Raw genomic sequence first — 16,730 nt, forward strand, 5'->3', positions numbered from 1 at the left:
GATGAAACTCTCAGAGGTCAAGTGAAAACCTTGCCATCTGAAAATGAACACGGCTCATAATGAATGCTCTCCATTTATCATTTTCTGTTGGTTTATTTATATATTTTGTACACTGATAGAGCTTGTTTGTGTTTGATGTGTTTGGTTAATTGGAAACAACATGAACTGAAGTTAATGAATGAATTAATTCTGCAAGTAATGTTAAATTACTGGTAGTCAGCATGCTTGCAGAAAGAGACAGAGAGAGTTAATGAGAAATGAGAAGTAGGGATATAAAAACTCTCTGCTGCTTTTCAGCCTGTTCAAGCATCTGTATAGAGATGGGAAATGCATGGATTGTGAGGATTTTTGGTTAGATTCCGAAATATTTTGGATGACTACTCATTTTTACTACTAGTCAGTGTTTACCCTATCTCACCACATGACGTGCAGCATCAGCAGTCTATGATGTTCTATGAAGCCTAGGACATCTTGAATGGCTCCTCCCCCTTTTCAAATAGCCAATAGTGTTTAGTTTATCTCACAGACTGCAATAGGCTAGTTGCACGTGGCCGCCATGTTGGATTTCCGATCAGCGAGTGTGCGGATAGATACTTCTGGTTTCGCTTTACGCCTGGTGCAGGGAGCCGGAGAAAGCCGAAAATGATCACTTATAGTTGTTTATAGATTCAATTATATCACTTAAAATACTACTAAGATCTATATCACTATCACACGAGCCAATGGCAATTAAATGCACGGATGCATAGTCAGATTAATGAATGAAATACAACTGTTCACGAACAGAAGATTAACTTCTGCATACTCATGCTGCATACGCATACAGTATGCAATGACAATTATGCTGTAAATATGATACAACTACAATTAGAGTTGTTTGCATAAAATACCCCGTGAACATTCATATGTTTGTCCTGTGATAGGCTACAATTTATCTCCATAAATACTATTTCCTCAATTCTGCGCATATTTTTTCACTTACTTACATCAATTGCTCGATCAATCTTATCATCACATATTTTACATTACAATGCTTTCTTTGCATCAATTATCTTTATAGATACAAACAATGGCTGTAAAAAAAGTAATCTTAAAGGTCCCATTCCATGGATTATTTTTATTATTTTATAATGTTTCCAGGGGTGCCCTTATAATGTTAGTATGTTTTTTAGATCAAATTTTTTTATAATTTAGAAATAAAAGGCATATTTCCTAGCCTGATTTCATTCCCTGGTTTGAACACTCTGTTTGAAGGGGCGTGTCTGCTGTGAGACTTCAGTGTAAACGCCCTCTGCTGTGATTGGCTGACATGCTTGCATATGAAATATCTGGCATTACATGTGGAACTATCTGGAAAACTTTTACTATTACAGCTATTATACGTTTTTACTATTACAGCTATCTGGATTAACGAATCATGAGAAGTTTTTTAAGTATTTAGATCTATTACCATCACATAAAAGGTTGCAGTGATGAGCACTGAGCAGATGACAGTCTGTTGATCGCGTGAAAGATCTTATCATTGCAACGCAGTTTCTGCACTATCACTAATGATTTCACCAATGCAAACATGAGGCATATAAATACAGTAAGAGCTTCGTTGTGCAGTGTAACAGCGTCATTGATTTCATAACGAGTTTTGGCAAGTGTCCAGATAAACTCGCGCTGTGTGATTGATAGCTTGGGCGATTGGAAAGGGATTGTTCTTTGATCGTATATTAATCACAGTTTAAGTACGATTATTTTCATCCTACTAAGAGAAACGAACGATGTGAAGAGTGATCGCTACTTCCATATTAAATCACTACTTACCGCTTGCTGGAATATAGTTGAAATAGTCCCCTTTGTCAGTATGAAACGCTGAGAGAAGTCTGCTTGATATTATTCCAGGTTAGAAAAACAGTCCGTGGTGAAATGGACAGAGCAAACTAACAACTTCGAATTAAACTTTTGCGGTATCCGATTATAGATAAACATCAACCACGTCTGTTGACATTTCGCCATCAATACGCCTGTGTTCCTGTGGGCGGAGGTTACGGTTCTAGTGACATCATTAAAGCAGGATGTAGAGGGGTGTAGTCCAATCCAGCCGTTTTTTGTAGTCAACTTCTGTTAAATAAAATATCTCGCTTGGCATTGAACTTTGAGCTTTATAATTTTACAGATATTATTTATACTCTAACAACAACATTACACACTAACTAAAGTTTGAAACATGGGATCACATAGAACGGGACCTTTAATAATTGTGATTAATTTACATTTTTAACTGTAGTTAACACAAACAATCTAATATAGCTAACTTAATATAGCTAAGTTTGTGTATATTTTACATTTATATATGTATAAATACGTATAAATATATATGTATAAATACATTTCGGTCTCCATCTCTGAGTTTTTGGTCGGGTTGAAGTCATCCCTCCGGATCTTCTGCATCCACTCAGCCTGTACCGCAGCGTCAACAGGGAATGCATAAAAGCTGACTTCTTTGTTGTAACGTGACGAAAAGGTACATAACGGCACACAAGAATGAAGTGCTGAGGCTGTCATCCTCTGAAAGGCAAGTCGTCTCTCTTGAATCCTAAAAACACTCATTGTGAACAATTATCTCTCTGGTAATAGAACTCGGTTGCTGTTGTCTCTCGCTCTCGCTGTCAGATCACTGGAAGTTTTCACCAGAAGTTTTCACCAGAAGTACTGGCCCACACAGTCAAGTTCGAACGTCAACGGTTGCCATATTGTGCACGGAGCGAATTCGTACTTGACAGCACCATGGAAGCGAATCCAAGCGCTGATGATCCGTTTCAATATTCAATAGTAACGTTAGAGTTGTGAATAAATTCTAGCCATTTCATTCTTAACCAACGTACAGTTGGAAAACGGAATAAAACTTGAGCGTTTAAGCAACACACATCTCCAACCCATATTGCTCCATGACATGTCAATGGTCGGTTTGGGCAGGTGGTATTTATAGCATAGGGGGTGGGACGTAATCCTTGGTTACAGGTCTGTCGTTAAGTTCCCTGTGTATTTATTTCTCTTTCAGTTTATGGTCGGTTCTCGTCAATGTAAATGTGTTTTCCTCTGCGTTAATCCTTTTTCTGAGTATTTGTTATTAAACCCTGTTTCCTTGAAGTATTCCTCATCATGAGAGTTTCTATTTACCAGGTTACGTGACAGTTTTCTCACTATTCTTGATTTCTAACACACACCCACCACGTCCGGCATAGTCTTGCAGCTGTCGAAACGAAAGCTGCTGCTCTCCTTGTGTTTTTCCATCGTCACCTGTCGTGTTCATATGTAAATTGCGTGAGCTTATTTCTAACTGGCACAAACCTTACTCTTACAATTCTACTTAATGATTCTTATGGTTCCTAGTTTGGCTATCACCTGACCAAGCTCAATCTTTTAAGATTGAACATTGGTCTGGGGAGTCTGCTCTGTATTTTCTACTGCACAAGAGGCGTGATCAGCGGGCATAGTTCAAATGACTCTGTACACAATTGGATAATCCTTCAACCAATCGGACCAACGATCCGGGTGACGTACTTTGCAGAGTGATGCGAAACCTCCAGGCAGGAAATCTGTAACCAAACGTGTTGATCAGCGGTTTGCAGAAGCAGCAATGGAATCGAGCGATTTTTGCAAGTTATGCAAAACAAACATGAAAGTTAGTGGTATTTACACCCACTCGAGCGAGTTATTTGCTAAAAAGAAGCCATTGAGAATCGTCGAGAGGTTAAAAGGAATTGGACAGAGTCGTAACGGCTCTGGAATTGGATTAAACCCGCCAATAGCGCGCCAGGTGGATAAGCCAGTTTGTGATTGGTTCCCACAAATTTGTAAAGGAAGCAGCAGAGATAAATGTACAGGTTTCCAGCCTGAGCTGCAGCGCAAAATCAATTTGCCGGCAGATCAGGCTGGGTTTACCCAGTCTCTATGGTTCCATTAGCAGTGTAGTAATTCTGTGGAAAAGAGGAAAATAAATAGACAATCTGTCCTTAATTGCAATCATATCATGCATTTTGTTTGTCTGTGAGCCATTTCATGTACGCCATGTGGGAAAAAAGTATTTACGGGGCAAAGGAAGCATAGAAGCTTCGTGGCATATTACACTTTCCACCCCCCCCCCCCTCCAAATTGATGGTATTGATGTATTTGTGAAGAAATCACAATTGCTGTGTACCACAGAACAAACAATTTGATTATAGGCTGGGCCCATAATTGCTGTTTGCAATAATTTAATTTTTTTTAAAGGGAACCAATTCTGCACTAGCTGTTTGCATAAGGAAATCATTTTCCCTTAACTTTCTTCAACACTGCCCAAGACTCAGCATTTAAATAGCCTTCTGGAAGCCAGACTTCATATAGCTCATAACACTCAGTTTTACAAAAGTTTCCCCAACTTCATACTCACTGAGCCCTAATGAGATGATTTCAGCCTGTAGCCATGGTGAATGTCTTTGGCCTGGATGAAAGTTAGATCCCTTTCTCGCTCTCAAACATAGCATCAAGTGTTCTCTCTTTTTCCCTCCCTCTCTCTCTCTCTCTCTCTCCCTCTCTCTCTCTCTCTCTCTCTCTCTCTCTCTCGCCCTATATTATTCCACACCGTGTGTTGGTAAAGAAGACAACAAATCGCCTGTTGTGCCCTCTACCGCTGCGCTCAGATATGAGATGGATCTGTGGGTTTCTAGAACATCAATTTGTCCTTCTAAAGTTTCCTCCCCTCTAGTCTATAGCATCTCCACCTGTTCCATCTCGACCATTTTTAACAACTCGTGTTTAGTAAGATGGATCTGACCGTCTGATCTGATTGTTTTCTTTCTTTTCCTGCAGTCCCAGGTGGAATTGCACCAGAGTCTTTAACCTTCACCCCATTGGATGATATGATCTTTCTGAAGTGGGAGGAGCCTTTGGAGCCCAATGGTCTGATCACACAGTATGAGGTAATGTGTTATTTAAAAAAAGCATTGTAAATGGAAACATGTATTCTAACATTAGACTTAGTAAGTAGCAATTAACAAAAGTGTGTCAGGGTGTAAATGACTTCAAACTAAATAGTTTTTATAATAACCCAGTGTATATCAAACTAATATTTAGCCTTTAAACTGCATCTGAGGTGACATTTGTACAACAGATTTTTTTTTTTTTTTTATGGAAAACAGAGGCAGCTTAAATATATTTATTTATATCATCAATTTACCCTTTACTACCCTTGTAAAAAAAGTACACTTTAAGCATATATATATATATATATATATATATATATATATAAAACATACTTACATATTTTAAAGATATAGTGTGAACTAAATATAATGTTTTGAGACACTTAATTGCATGTTAATGGCAATTAAATGAAAATCTATTAGAGTTTAAATGAATGCATAGTCTCTTGAAGCTCCCTTAAAGGGATAGTTCATCCAAAAATGAATATGATCCCGTAATTTGCTCACCCTCGAGCCATCCTAGGTGTATATGACTTTCTTCTTTCAGACAAACACATTATTAATATAGAGTTATATTAAAACATATCCTGACTCTTCTAAGCCTTAAAATGGGAGTGAATGGTCAAACATCGTGTCAGAGTTTACTCTTTGGCCGGATCTCGACTCACGTCTGGACTTTACCGGAAGCCAGCGATTATACTTCATAAAATTATAAATATGGATATTTGTCAAACAAAAAAGCATTGCTTCACTTCAGAAGGCCTTTATTAACACCCTGGAGCTGTATGGATAACTTTTATGATGGATGGATGCAATTTATTTTTATTAGTATTAAGTTACTATTCACTCCCATTATAAAGCTTGGAAAAGCCAGGATATATCTTTTTTTTTTTTAAATATAACTCCGATTGTGTTTGGCTGAAAGAAGAAAGTCATAAACACCTAGGATGGATTGAGGGTGAGTAAATTATGGGATAAATTTCATTTTTGGGTGAACTAACCCTTTAAAGTTTATTACAAGTAATATATTATATTATCTACATTATGTACTTGCAATGTACTTCAAATCGGAAAAGTGCAGTTATAATACTGTATTATTTTTTATTTTATTATTATTATTTTTTTTCATATTTTACAAGCACTCATTGAATACAATTAAGCACACTTCTTTTCCACATGTGAAAATACCTTTATGGTCTTTTCTAATGTGTGTCCATTAAAGGGTTAGTTCACCCAAAAATGAAAATTCTTTTTTCAAAAGTTTCTTTCTTCTTTTGAACACAACATATATTTTGAAGAATGTTGGTAACCAGCCAGTTGACGGTACCATTGACTTCCATAGTTTTTTTTTTTTTGTTCCTACTATGGAAGTCAATGGCTACTGGTTAGATTTTTTTTTTTTTTTTTTTTGGGTGAACTAACACTTTAAGTTCCTGTGTTTTTGAAGAGTTCTGACTGCACAGTGGAATGTTGCTTATTTAAATTACTTTCTTCATCAGTCATTAAACTGATTAATATAAGGATCATATATTGAAGCAATGTTGTGAAAAAATGTACGGTGCATCGGAAGTCCTATTATAATGACGACATCACAGTTTATTATGCTACCTTTGATACTGTGGGGTGAGTAACATTGTAGTATAGCTAATGCAAGCTGTATTTACTCTGCAAGATAAAGATTCGTTCAGGGGATTGTCTAAAATGTTTCAGCAGCCTGGTCTCATTGTTTATACATAGGCATAAGTATGTAACATTTACAGGGACAAAAATAAACTTTTTTGTATGTTTGGATAGATGCTGAAACGTGCAATATGGACATATTGGCAACATCTAAAACGTAAACATTTACATATTTACAGCTATAGAGACGCAAGATATTTATAAATCAATACATTTTATGTACCAATGCATACAAAATTTCATGACATCGTGTTGGTTTATATAGGAGTGCGATCCATTTTCTCTTTTGTTTCTTGCAGGGTTTGTTTTTATCCCTCACTCTCCCTCCCAGTCAGAGAGCCATTAGTGTGTGTAAACTCTCTCCATCCTTCACAGAGTCTAGGTGTTCTTATGCTAATCATGTTGCAGTTCATTCTCCAGGCTTCAATTAGTCGAGGAACAAACATAATTGCTTCTTTGCCTTGCAGAGACTGTCGGATGGGGCAATTGTGTTTAAGTGTTTTAATCTGGTAATATTTCACTGCTTCAGCCCACTTCAATTACCTCAGCTGTCAGCTTATACACATGTAAACTTCTGCTTACACTCAACACTCGTTTGGGAGTGACGTGTGTAGCTCTATGTTCACTGTGCTAATAGTTGTTGTTGATGGGCTAAATTATGTTGATGAATTTGGTAACCATTTCTCAGTGGTTGATATGCTGCATTAGCATTTTAATAAAAAGTAGTTGCAAAATGGAGCATATAATTTGTTTATGGATTTTGAGAGGGATGATGAAGTTTCTCTGTTATTCATTTAGGCTAACAACACTTCAAGGTAGTTGTTTTAAATTCTGTCGAACACTTCTGCATTAAAGTGAAGGTACCTAGAGAGGGTAAACATTTTTCAAGCTTTCGTGCGAGTACTTTTTGCAATATTTGTTTCACTATTTAAGCAAGATAAATGAATCACTCTTTTAGGTGGCTCCTCCGACTTTAAAATGAATGTTATAAGAGTATTCTAAAGTGAGGGCGGTAGTGGAGCAGTTTCAACAGATTCTTCAAACAGCTTGTAATGAAGACTACTTTCAAATCTGAGGTGTGACTGACTAGTGCTAAAATATGGGGGTTTCATTACACCTTAAAGTTTGTATAGATATCTATATATAGATGCCATCCAGGTCTGTTTCATTTTGGCTTCTACAGCTGAGACATAAATATTTAAGTAGTCTAAAAAAGTACATTTGTATTCATCTTTTTTTCAATGTATGTATCTTAAAAAAAAAAAAAAGTCAGACATGTCAGTGTATAATTTGTTAAGTATCTTGCTTGTGTAACCATTAGTCCTTTTAGATAAGCTTTAAAAGTCTCCCATCAAATATGAATTGATTTAATTGAAAAAAAAAAGATGACCCTGTGTGATGACTACCATGGAACAATACAAAATATCAGACATAAAGACATAATCTATTCAAGAATATATGTATCTCTGCAAATATCAAATCAGACTAGAACTGAATGGTTAATTATTATTATTTATTTTTTTTTACTTTTAATGAGATAGGTAGGATAGATCTAGTTGTGGATCTACTGAAGTTAAAATTTCCTCTCATTATTACAGTATGTCACCATACACTGGGGACAGGGTTAGAAAACAGATTATTCTTTGAATCATTGTCATTAGGACCATATGAATTTACCAAAATAATTTCTTGACTCAATTGGAAACTCTGGATGAAAACATACATGCTGTGTTGCATTTTATATGAAATATATTAAATGGTTTATACATTGTGAGTCCTCTTGCATGAAAGAAAATGGAGCAGCAAGATCTCACTGGGGAGTAAATGAGTCTAGAAATATTATGTCAGAATGCACATAGATGTTTAGGGCTTGAAATGATTTGCTTTATACCTCCATACCCTTAACATTCCATGAATGCTACCAATTTTGTTATATTGACAACAGTTTCTTGCATGAAACAATCTTTGTAGATTAAAGTGTGCTTTCAAAAAAGAAAATAAGGAAAGAGAATTGGTTTTGCTGTGGATCAAGTGAAGCATACAGTAGTATCTGCAGTCAGACTATAAGACTGCATCACAGGGATTCATCAACACTGTTCCTCCACCATAAGGTATAACATAATTTCCACTGAATTCACTGTCTGTTATTGGTTTTTAGATCAGCTACCAGAGCATCGAATCGTCCGATCCCAGCATCAACGTTCCTGGCCCACGGCGCACTGTCTCCAAACTAAAGAACGAGACATATCACATGTTCTCCGGGCTTCACCCTGGCACCACATACCTGGTGTCTGTTCGCGCCCGCACCGCTAAGGGCTTTGGCCAGACCGCCCTAACTGAAATCACCACCAATATCTCAGGTGAGGAAATATGCATTGCCACAAGGAATTTATGGGGATATGAGCCATGTCAGCAAACCTACAACTTTTAGCTGTGTCTCTCTGAATCTGAAGTACTTAATTATAATTTCTCCACTAGAAGCTAGATGGGTTTTGGTTTTATCACTGGAATGAATGTGAGATGCCTGCAAGGGCCTTTTAATTGGTTCAGGATTTATTCAGACTTTATTTGGACTTCATTTATATGTACTTATATGAAACTTTTTTTTCACCAATAAAATGACAGACCTGTGGTGAAAGTCTCTGGCTTTACATTTGGTAGCTCAATAAACTGACAATTAACGAGAAGCTGATTAGTCTACACTCCTTTGGTAGTTATGACCAAACAATGAGCATCAATTGTACAATCCTCTTCAAAAAGCCTCATGAAAGGTATAGTTCACACGAACATGATTTATTTGCGTCACTCCTAACATCTTGGAGCTGCTCATTTATTACCATAGGCTATCAAGCTCCAAAAAGACAGACAGTCAAACAAACAAACAAACAAACAAACAAACAAATAAATAAATGTCTTCTTTCAGACTAGTGGAAAGAAAATATCTAAAAGACACATTTAAGTGTTTATGATATACACTTTATCTATTTGTGTCTGAAGATGTATGTACTGAGCCAGTAATCTCCAATTCAGTAGCACTTAAAAAACAAATTTTCCAATTTTAATCCTATCCATATTTTTACAAAGGAGTTTGTTCATATATTATTCAACTGAGAGATATGTGTGTGTGTGTGTGTGTGTGTGTGTGTGTGTGTTTCTCACTGATTATTTTCTGATTAATTGAATGACAAGAAGAGATATCCAAAATCCCCTTTAACTCTAAGATGTCAACAAAATGAAAGAATTTTGAACATGACTTAATCCAATTTCCAATTTCTGTTCTGGAAATTTAGTTAGATAATGCAGCATTTACATATTTACACATAACATTTTAGAAAACTTGTAATACAAAACAATTGTCTTAGTGTACTGTGATTAAATCTGTTGGGGAAGTATGATATTAGTTAAAATTGTAACTCTATTCAACTGTGGTGTCTCACCTTAAAAATCCACACATCTCAGATACTTCAGACTTCCGAAGTCATATGATAGCTTCCCTGCTTTGTGTCAAACAAGTTAAATGGGTAATCATTTTTGCATGTTCCCTTAAATATTCTCTCTCTCACACAAACACATACACACACACACACACACACACACACACACACACACACACACACACACACACACACACACACACACACACACACACACACACACACACACACACACACACACACACACACACACAATAACTCAGCTGTAGGCATGAGCAAAACCTTTCTTATTTGTCTGTTTCTTTTGAGGTTTGTTCCAATAAACATCAATCGCAACATCCCACAGTCCTCTTATAAAACAGATCTAACACTAGCACTGTGATGGCAGTTCTCATTCTTTGTACTCTAGATTTTCTGCTTGTTTTAGTATGCTGAAGGCTGAGACATTGACCTGTTCACTAGCACACTAATTGACTTCCAATAATAAGCGGGAATGGGAGCAGGAGGTCTGTTCTGCGCTCACCGCTCAAGAGACTTTATAAAGGACTGTGGATCGCTCTCATCCTCCTCCATTACTGTGTTTCATAGCCCTCGTGTAGTGTGCTCTGTCTAGGGCGGGTTTTTGTTCTCTGTGGAGCAAGTGATTTAAGTCAGTGGAAAACCAAGACTAATTTGAAAGATTTTTCTATGTGTTTGAGTTGTTAGGTGTGTGGGAGTGTGTTTTTTTTTTTTTTTTTTATAGATCGAATATAAAACTTCTGTTGTTATTTACTCATCCTTATGTAATTATAAATTTGTATTTTGAGTCTTTGTTTACTGATAATCTTCCCCTCCAGTTGTTAACTGTTAGCTGAGAAACACTGCAACCGAATCATAGAGTCAAATCATTCATTGGAATTTCGTGGACCAGCACAAAATAATGATTTGTTCACTGGTCCAGATCTCAAGTCACTCAGGCGGAATTTATGTTGGCACAAACATTTTTTATTTCTTACTCACATCTGAGACAGATCAGATACTGTTTGCACTTTCTTTCCCCCTCAGCGCCTGCATTTGATTATGAAGACGTCCCATCTCCACTGAGTGAATCTGAGAGCACCATAACAGTCCTACTGCGTCCAGCCTTGGGGAGAGGAGCACCTGTTAGGTAATAAATTCAATATAATATGAAAAATGTTGGGGTGGGGGGATAATAAATGATTGTTATTTTGACTACTCAACAGTTGAATTATGAGCTAATTGCACAGAAACTAAACTATATTCATGGCAAACTAAATTGCTTTCTATATTTTTTTTGCTTGGTTTTGAATTTTTTAAATCATGTGGCAAATATACTGTTGTATGAGCCTTTTTATACTGTGGTATAGGCTATTTTTGGTTTATTAAGCTGTTGTTTCATTAAGCACTTGAGGCCATGATTCTATCAAGGACTGCAAATACAGTTTAGTACACTCCAGAACAGTTCAGAGTTTAAAGACCATTATATCTTCCTCTACAGCACCTATCATGTGGTTGTGGTGGAGGAGGACAGCTCCAGACAGGTGAGGCGGAGGGAGTTGGGTCACATGGAGTGTTTCCCTGCTCCTTCCTCCCATGGGGAGACTCCAGGGGGAGGAGGAGGGGCAAGTGGTGCACCGCCTCATTACTACACCGCTGAACTCCCACCCAGCAGCTTGCCCGAGGCTACACCCTTCACCGTGGGGGACAACCACACCTACAACGGCTACTGGAACACACCTCTTGACCCCAGCAAGAATTATATCATCTACTTCCAGGCCTCCAGTAACTTCAGAGGGGTGAGTGATCCCATCTGCCCAATAAATGCTCATTAGGAACTCATGTATGCATGTATGTATGCTGGAGAAGAAATGGGAAAAGGTTTGTAGAAACTGTTTTATTCCAAATATCCTGTCATGCTGAGAGAAGACAGTGTCTTTTAAGACTATTACCACTGGATATTACATTGTTGACCATCCCATCAGATCTTAGCATATGTATTAGCAAACATAATGTTTTGTTGGAACTAAAAAATAATCAAAGGTATAGTGGCAAGAATAAGTTTGTGATGCCTTTGAAAATATGTTTATTTTTAATGGAAGCTTATGAGTAGCGATATTAAATTTGAAACATTTAAAATGGCAATGTATTTATGTATTTACATTTACATTTTCCATACCAAATGTGTAACGTTTGGAGCAAAATGCTAATTCAAATTCAATAACATAATTTACATTTTCTATTTCCTATACTAGTTTTAACATATAATTAAATAACATATAATTGGCATTTTCCTCCAAACGTTTGGTATGGAAAATACATTGCCATTTTACATATTTCAAATTGAATGTCACTACCAATAAGCTTCCATATATTTATGCATTACTTACTCATAAAATGTGGTCTAATCTAAGACAAAATTGGACTTTTCAGAATATTACTGAATATATTGAGTGATCATTGACAGGGCAGGCTGGAAAAAGTAAGTCAACCTCTGTGTTGCTGCATTTCTAAAATATATTTGAAATCAATTAGGGAGATTAGGGGGAAGTAAGGGTTGCTGTTACAAATCTGTTCTTCTCAAGAATGTAGGTGTGAACCATGCCTCTCCCAAAAGCTTTCACAGGACCTTAAAAACACATTACGGAGATGCACACTTCTGGCAAAGGCTATTAAAACCCTTTCGCACGTACGATCACACCGGTGTGATCAGTCTAGGCTGGTCCCTGGAGCGTACGATCACACCAGTGTGATTAGAACGGTCAGTGCATGACGTGATCAACTGCTAAATTCAAATGTGCTTTCGCGCGTTGGCTGGTGCTGAGCCAGAGACAGGTGCGCTCAGAGCTGTCATATATCACAACTTTTCAGTGTTTTCAACCACATAATGTTTATTTTAGGTTTCAGACATATAAGTATTAAAAAAAACAATACATTTAGAGTTTGTAAAATACACACTGATCAAAGGAAGCGGCAATAATAATCCTTTCCATTATAATTAGTTTATTCATATCAGATACACATTGTGTAAGTAACTTTAAAGTTTACTCTATTCTTCTCCCAGTTCACCAGCCACTTACTTTTATGTATTTCGGGAGAAGTGGATGAATTCACGTGTTGTAAATCCAACAGATCCGATTCTCTGAACTGCGTCTGCGGCACAAACTAAGATGGCGGAGCCCATCGCGCATACAGCTCAACTAACGCGATCATTATAAAGGTGTTTAAACAACAAAACACTTCCACTTGCATATATTTGACAATCGGAATATCAGATATTTCATGCCATATCTAACTGTGAAATTTGTGAATATTTTGAATAAAAAAGGAAAAATGACATAAAAGCAGATCATCATTCATTCAGCTCTGTTGTTGCTGCGGTGTGTCACGTGACAAGCAATGACGCGTCACCATGGAAACCATAAAGTGACACATTCTAAATAACGGTCGCCTTGAAAAACTCACGCTGGGGGGTCAGCCAGAATATTTTAAACTTACGTGTGAAAGGGTTAAAGCATTGCTAAAGACTTGGATAGATACCCTGATTACAAATGTAGAACATTCTGGACTGGTGGTACTCTACCCTGGAGCAGGTATCCAAAAATCACTCTAAGAACACAAGAGACAATCCTAAAAGAGAGAAAGAACCCAAGTAGAACAACAGAAGAACCACAGTAGAAGACCTCCATAAATCTCTGTAAACAAAATGAAAACAATGAAACACACTGGACTGTGTTGCACTTCAACGAAAGAAGCACACTATTTAGTGGAGGTCCTGAAACTAAAATAATGCCTTGATGTCAACTGCAATAATGCTACAATAATGACGGGGGAAATGTTACTTTCTAGTCATGAATAGGTTGAAATGTTGGAATCTTATATACAGAAGAGTCCCCCAAGCTGTGTAACACCTGGTTCATTCTGAGACTTCTTGTGCATCATCAAATATCAACTTTTCCCAGCACTGCTGTCACCACTGTTGGTGTCACTTACTGTACATGAATAACTTAATAATATGACTACCTTGGATCTATACTTGACCCCAGAGGTGTCTTCTCTGCTCCTTTCTATGGATGTAGAAGCTTCAGCCACCAAGAAATTGCTTTTGCTGACATTTTCCAGTTGCTTCGCTTGCATTGCCACAAGAAGATACCAATTTCCTATGAATTCATTACCATCAATGGTTGACAATTGATCAGCTTCTTCAGTAGTGCAAGCAATGTACACTTTCTGTTCTATTACAGATAATTGCAGGCAATAATCTTTGACAAGATGTTGTTGACCCTTTGACAAGATTCATTTGATCTGAATCATATAGGTGTCATACCTATTTGACAATGGCCAGTCCGTTCTGTGGTTAATAAAGAGGTAGAGGTATGTCCCTCAGTTCATTTCAAAAGAGCTTTAACAGCTGAATGGGTCATCTTCTCTTTCATCTTTAGTGATTTCAGACCAGGTCTTATTTAGGTCTATTCAGCTCTTGAACTCTTTGCAAGGCAACACATTACCACCTCTTCAGTTCATCAGCTATTTGAGACTAAACGGGTGGTTATTTCATTGAGTTCTCATCAGATCGTTTTTCATTTGATTTTCTCACTTGAGACATTAGCACATGAACCTGTCTCAGACATCTCACCTCTCTTGGAAGTTCCGGGAGTTTCCTGCATATTGAACGCAGCTCCCTGACGCCCCCAAAATACATACAATAATACTGGAAACCAAGCGAGCGAGATAGAAACCCTGTTTCCGTCTGGAATTAAGATAAGTGATAAGTTTCAGTGATCCAATCACAAGTGGTCAACTGAGACAAATGGCTGTTTCCACTTGAGAATAAGAATCATCTCCTGTGACCACTCCCCTTTTAATTTATCACAATCTTGAAGCACAGAGTGTGTCACGCAGATAGTGTACATATAAATACAGAGATGTGCTATGGCACTGAATTGATTAGCTGGTTTAGGTGTGTTTAGTTAGGGCTAGAGCTAAACTCTGCTGGAAGGTGGCCCTCCAGGACTAGGACTTTACAAGTTCAGCAGTATCAATACTTCTTTAAGTCTGCTTAACGCACCATAACCTGTTCTTCATTTGCAGTTAACTTTGATGTTGGATGAAGATTTGGGAAATAGACAGCAGACAAAAAAATTATATACAGTAATAAATTATGTATGCTTATGCAATTAATGAGAATAAATAACTACCACTGAAGATGTAATTTGCTTACGTAGCAACCTTGGAAAGCTATTAAAGGATTATTAAATCATTTGAGCACAGCATAGCATCCTATTTACTGCTATTAAGATGCTGCTTATTTTGTTGTGGTGCTTTTGGTCTGATGTATTGAGGTGATCCAGATTGCGGTACATGAAAGATTTCACTGCGAGGGCAATAGAGAGAAGCATTTGATCATCAATTGTCATTTTAATGAGGCCTGTGGAGTTTTCTGTATTCTGTCTCCTTGTCACGGAGATGACTCTGTAGTGTCTCTGTAGTAAAAAGGAGGGTTATAGATTTAGAGAACAAGACAAACACACTCCTTTTGACTCATGTTGGCTAGCTGTCTCATCATTACAAACAAAACAAAGGTACCATTGTATCCAATAATAGGATTGTGCTGAAAATCCCTCCTCTAATGGGAAGTAATGAATACATAATTGACCATAAACAGTAGCGTCAACCACTCACGCTGTCTGACACTCACCATTCAAAGTGAGTTTATTCTAGCACAAGACGAGTCAAATTCATTTAGGTTTTTGTTTATCTGACCCACACACATTTCCATCTCAATCAGCCTAAATAAATCTTTTTAACATGAGTGACGCTAAATGCTCAGCTTTGCTGGTGCTTATTATTTTGGCAATTATTCCTGATAATTAGGTGCAGGTTCTCTCTATTAGACTTGCCCTGAATTTAAACAGTAATTACTCTGACTAAAGTGGCTTACTGAAGCTCGTTGGGTTGGGTTTTAGAACAGACAAATACATTTTAGAATAAAACTGAAATTATTTGTAGGAAAGGCTAGCTTCAATATTACTGTTGCTTCAAACCCTAAATCCCCCTGATAAGTTTTAAACCTCATTACATAACACATCCCGCACCAATTGTGCTATGGACTTGAGTGAGAACTTGGTAAATTTTTTAACTTAATTAATAAAACTGTCTAGAAATCATTTGGATGGTTAAACAACCTGTTCTGGTGATATTGGTGACTTCCCCCGCTCCCCCCAGCGTTCCCAGGCGGAAAACCAACCTTGCAACTTGGGGACTACCGTCCCGGCAAGATAGAAATTGGAAGTCTCGTGAGAAGCGAGAACGAGCGCGAAACACGAATTGCTTTACGGCAATTCGACATAAACACACACGCATGTATGATGTATTACCCACCTTGGTAGACATAGCTCCACACGATACAGTTGGCTTGCTCCAATCAAAACAAACGCACATGAGCAGCGGTAGAGAGGGGGAGGAGGCCGCCGCAAGTGAGTTTTTTACGACTGTGTTGTGAAATATACACCCCCCCCCCACAGCTGTAGGGTGAGCTCGTGGGGAAAACATGCGACAACAAAAGGGAAAATCAGCGAAGAAGTGACTAGAGTTCGCTAGAGTTGCCGAGTTCTGCTTTAAAGACCTTATACGCCAGATAAACTAGCGCGCAGCCATCTTTAGATTT

At 37.5% G+C, this 16,730-nt stretch overlaps 1 protein-coding gene across 9 annotated transcripts in view; it reads left to right on the top strand.

Annotated features, from left to right (window-relative positions):
* ptprua (protein tyrosine phosphatase receptor type Ua) overlaps positions 1 to 16,730 on the top strand; it is a 480,983-nt gene that overhangs the window by 349,986 nt on the left and 114,267 nt on the right. For all 9 annotated transcript variants that reach the window (XM_084423701.1, XM_084423706.1, XM_084423703.1 and 6 more), the window contains exons 9-12: positions 4,840 to 4,949; positions 8,791 to 8,992; positions 11,111 to 11,213; positions 11,565 to 11,862. In XM_084423701.1, coding sequence (XP_084279827.1) covers positions 4,840 to 4,949; positions 8,791 to 8,992; positions 11,111 to 11,213; positions 11,565 to 11,862 — 713 coding nt within the window. The remainder of the gene's footprint in view (positions 1 to 4,839; positions 4,950 to 8,790; positions 8,993 to 11,110; positions 11,214 to 11,564; positions 11,863 to 16,730) is intronic.

The sequence above is a fragment of the Rutilus rutilus genome, assembly GCF_951802725.1.
Source record: "Rutilus rutilus genome assembly, chromosome: 11".
Taxonomy (NCBI): domain Eukaryota; kingdom Metazoa; phylum Chordata; class Actinopteri; order Cypriniformes; family Leuciscidae; genus Rutilus; species Rutilus rutilus.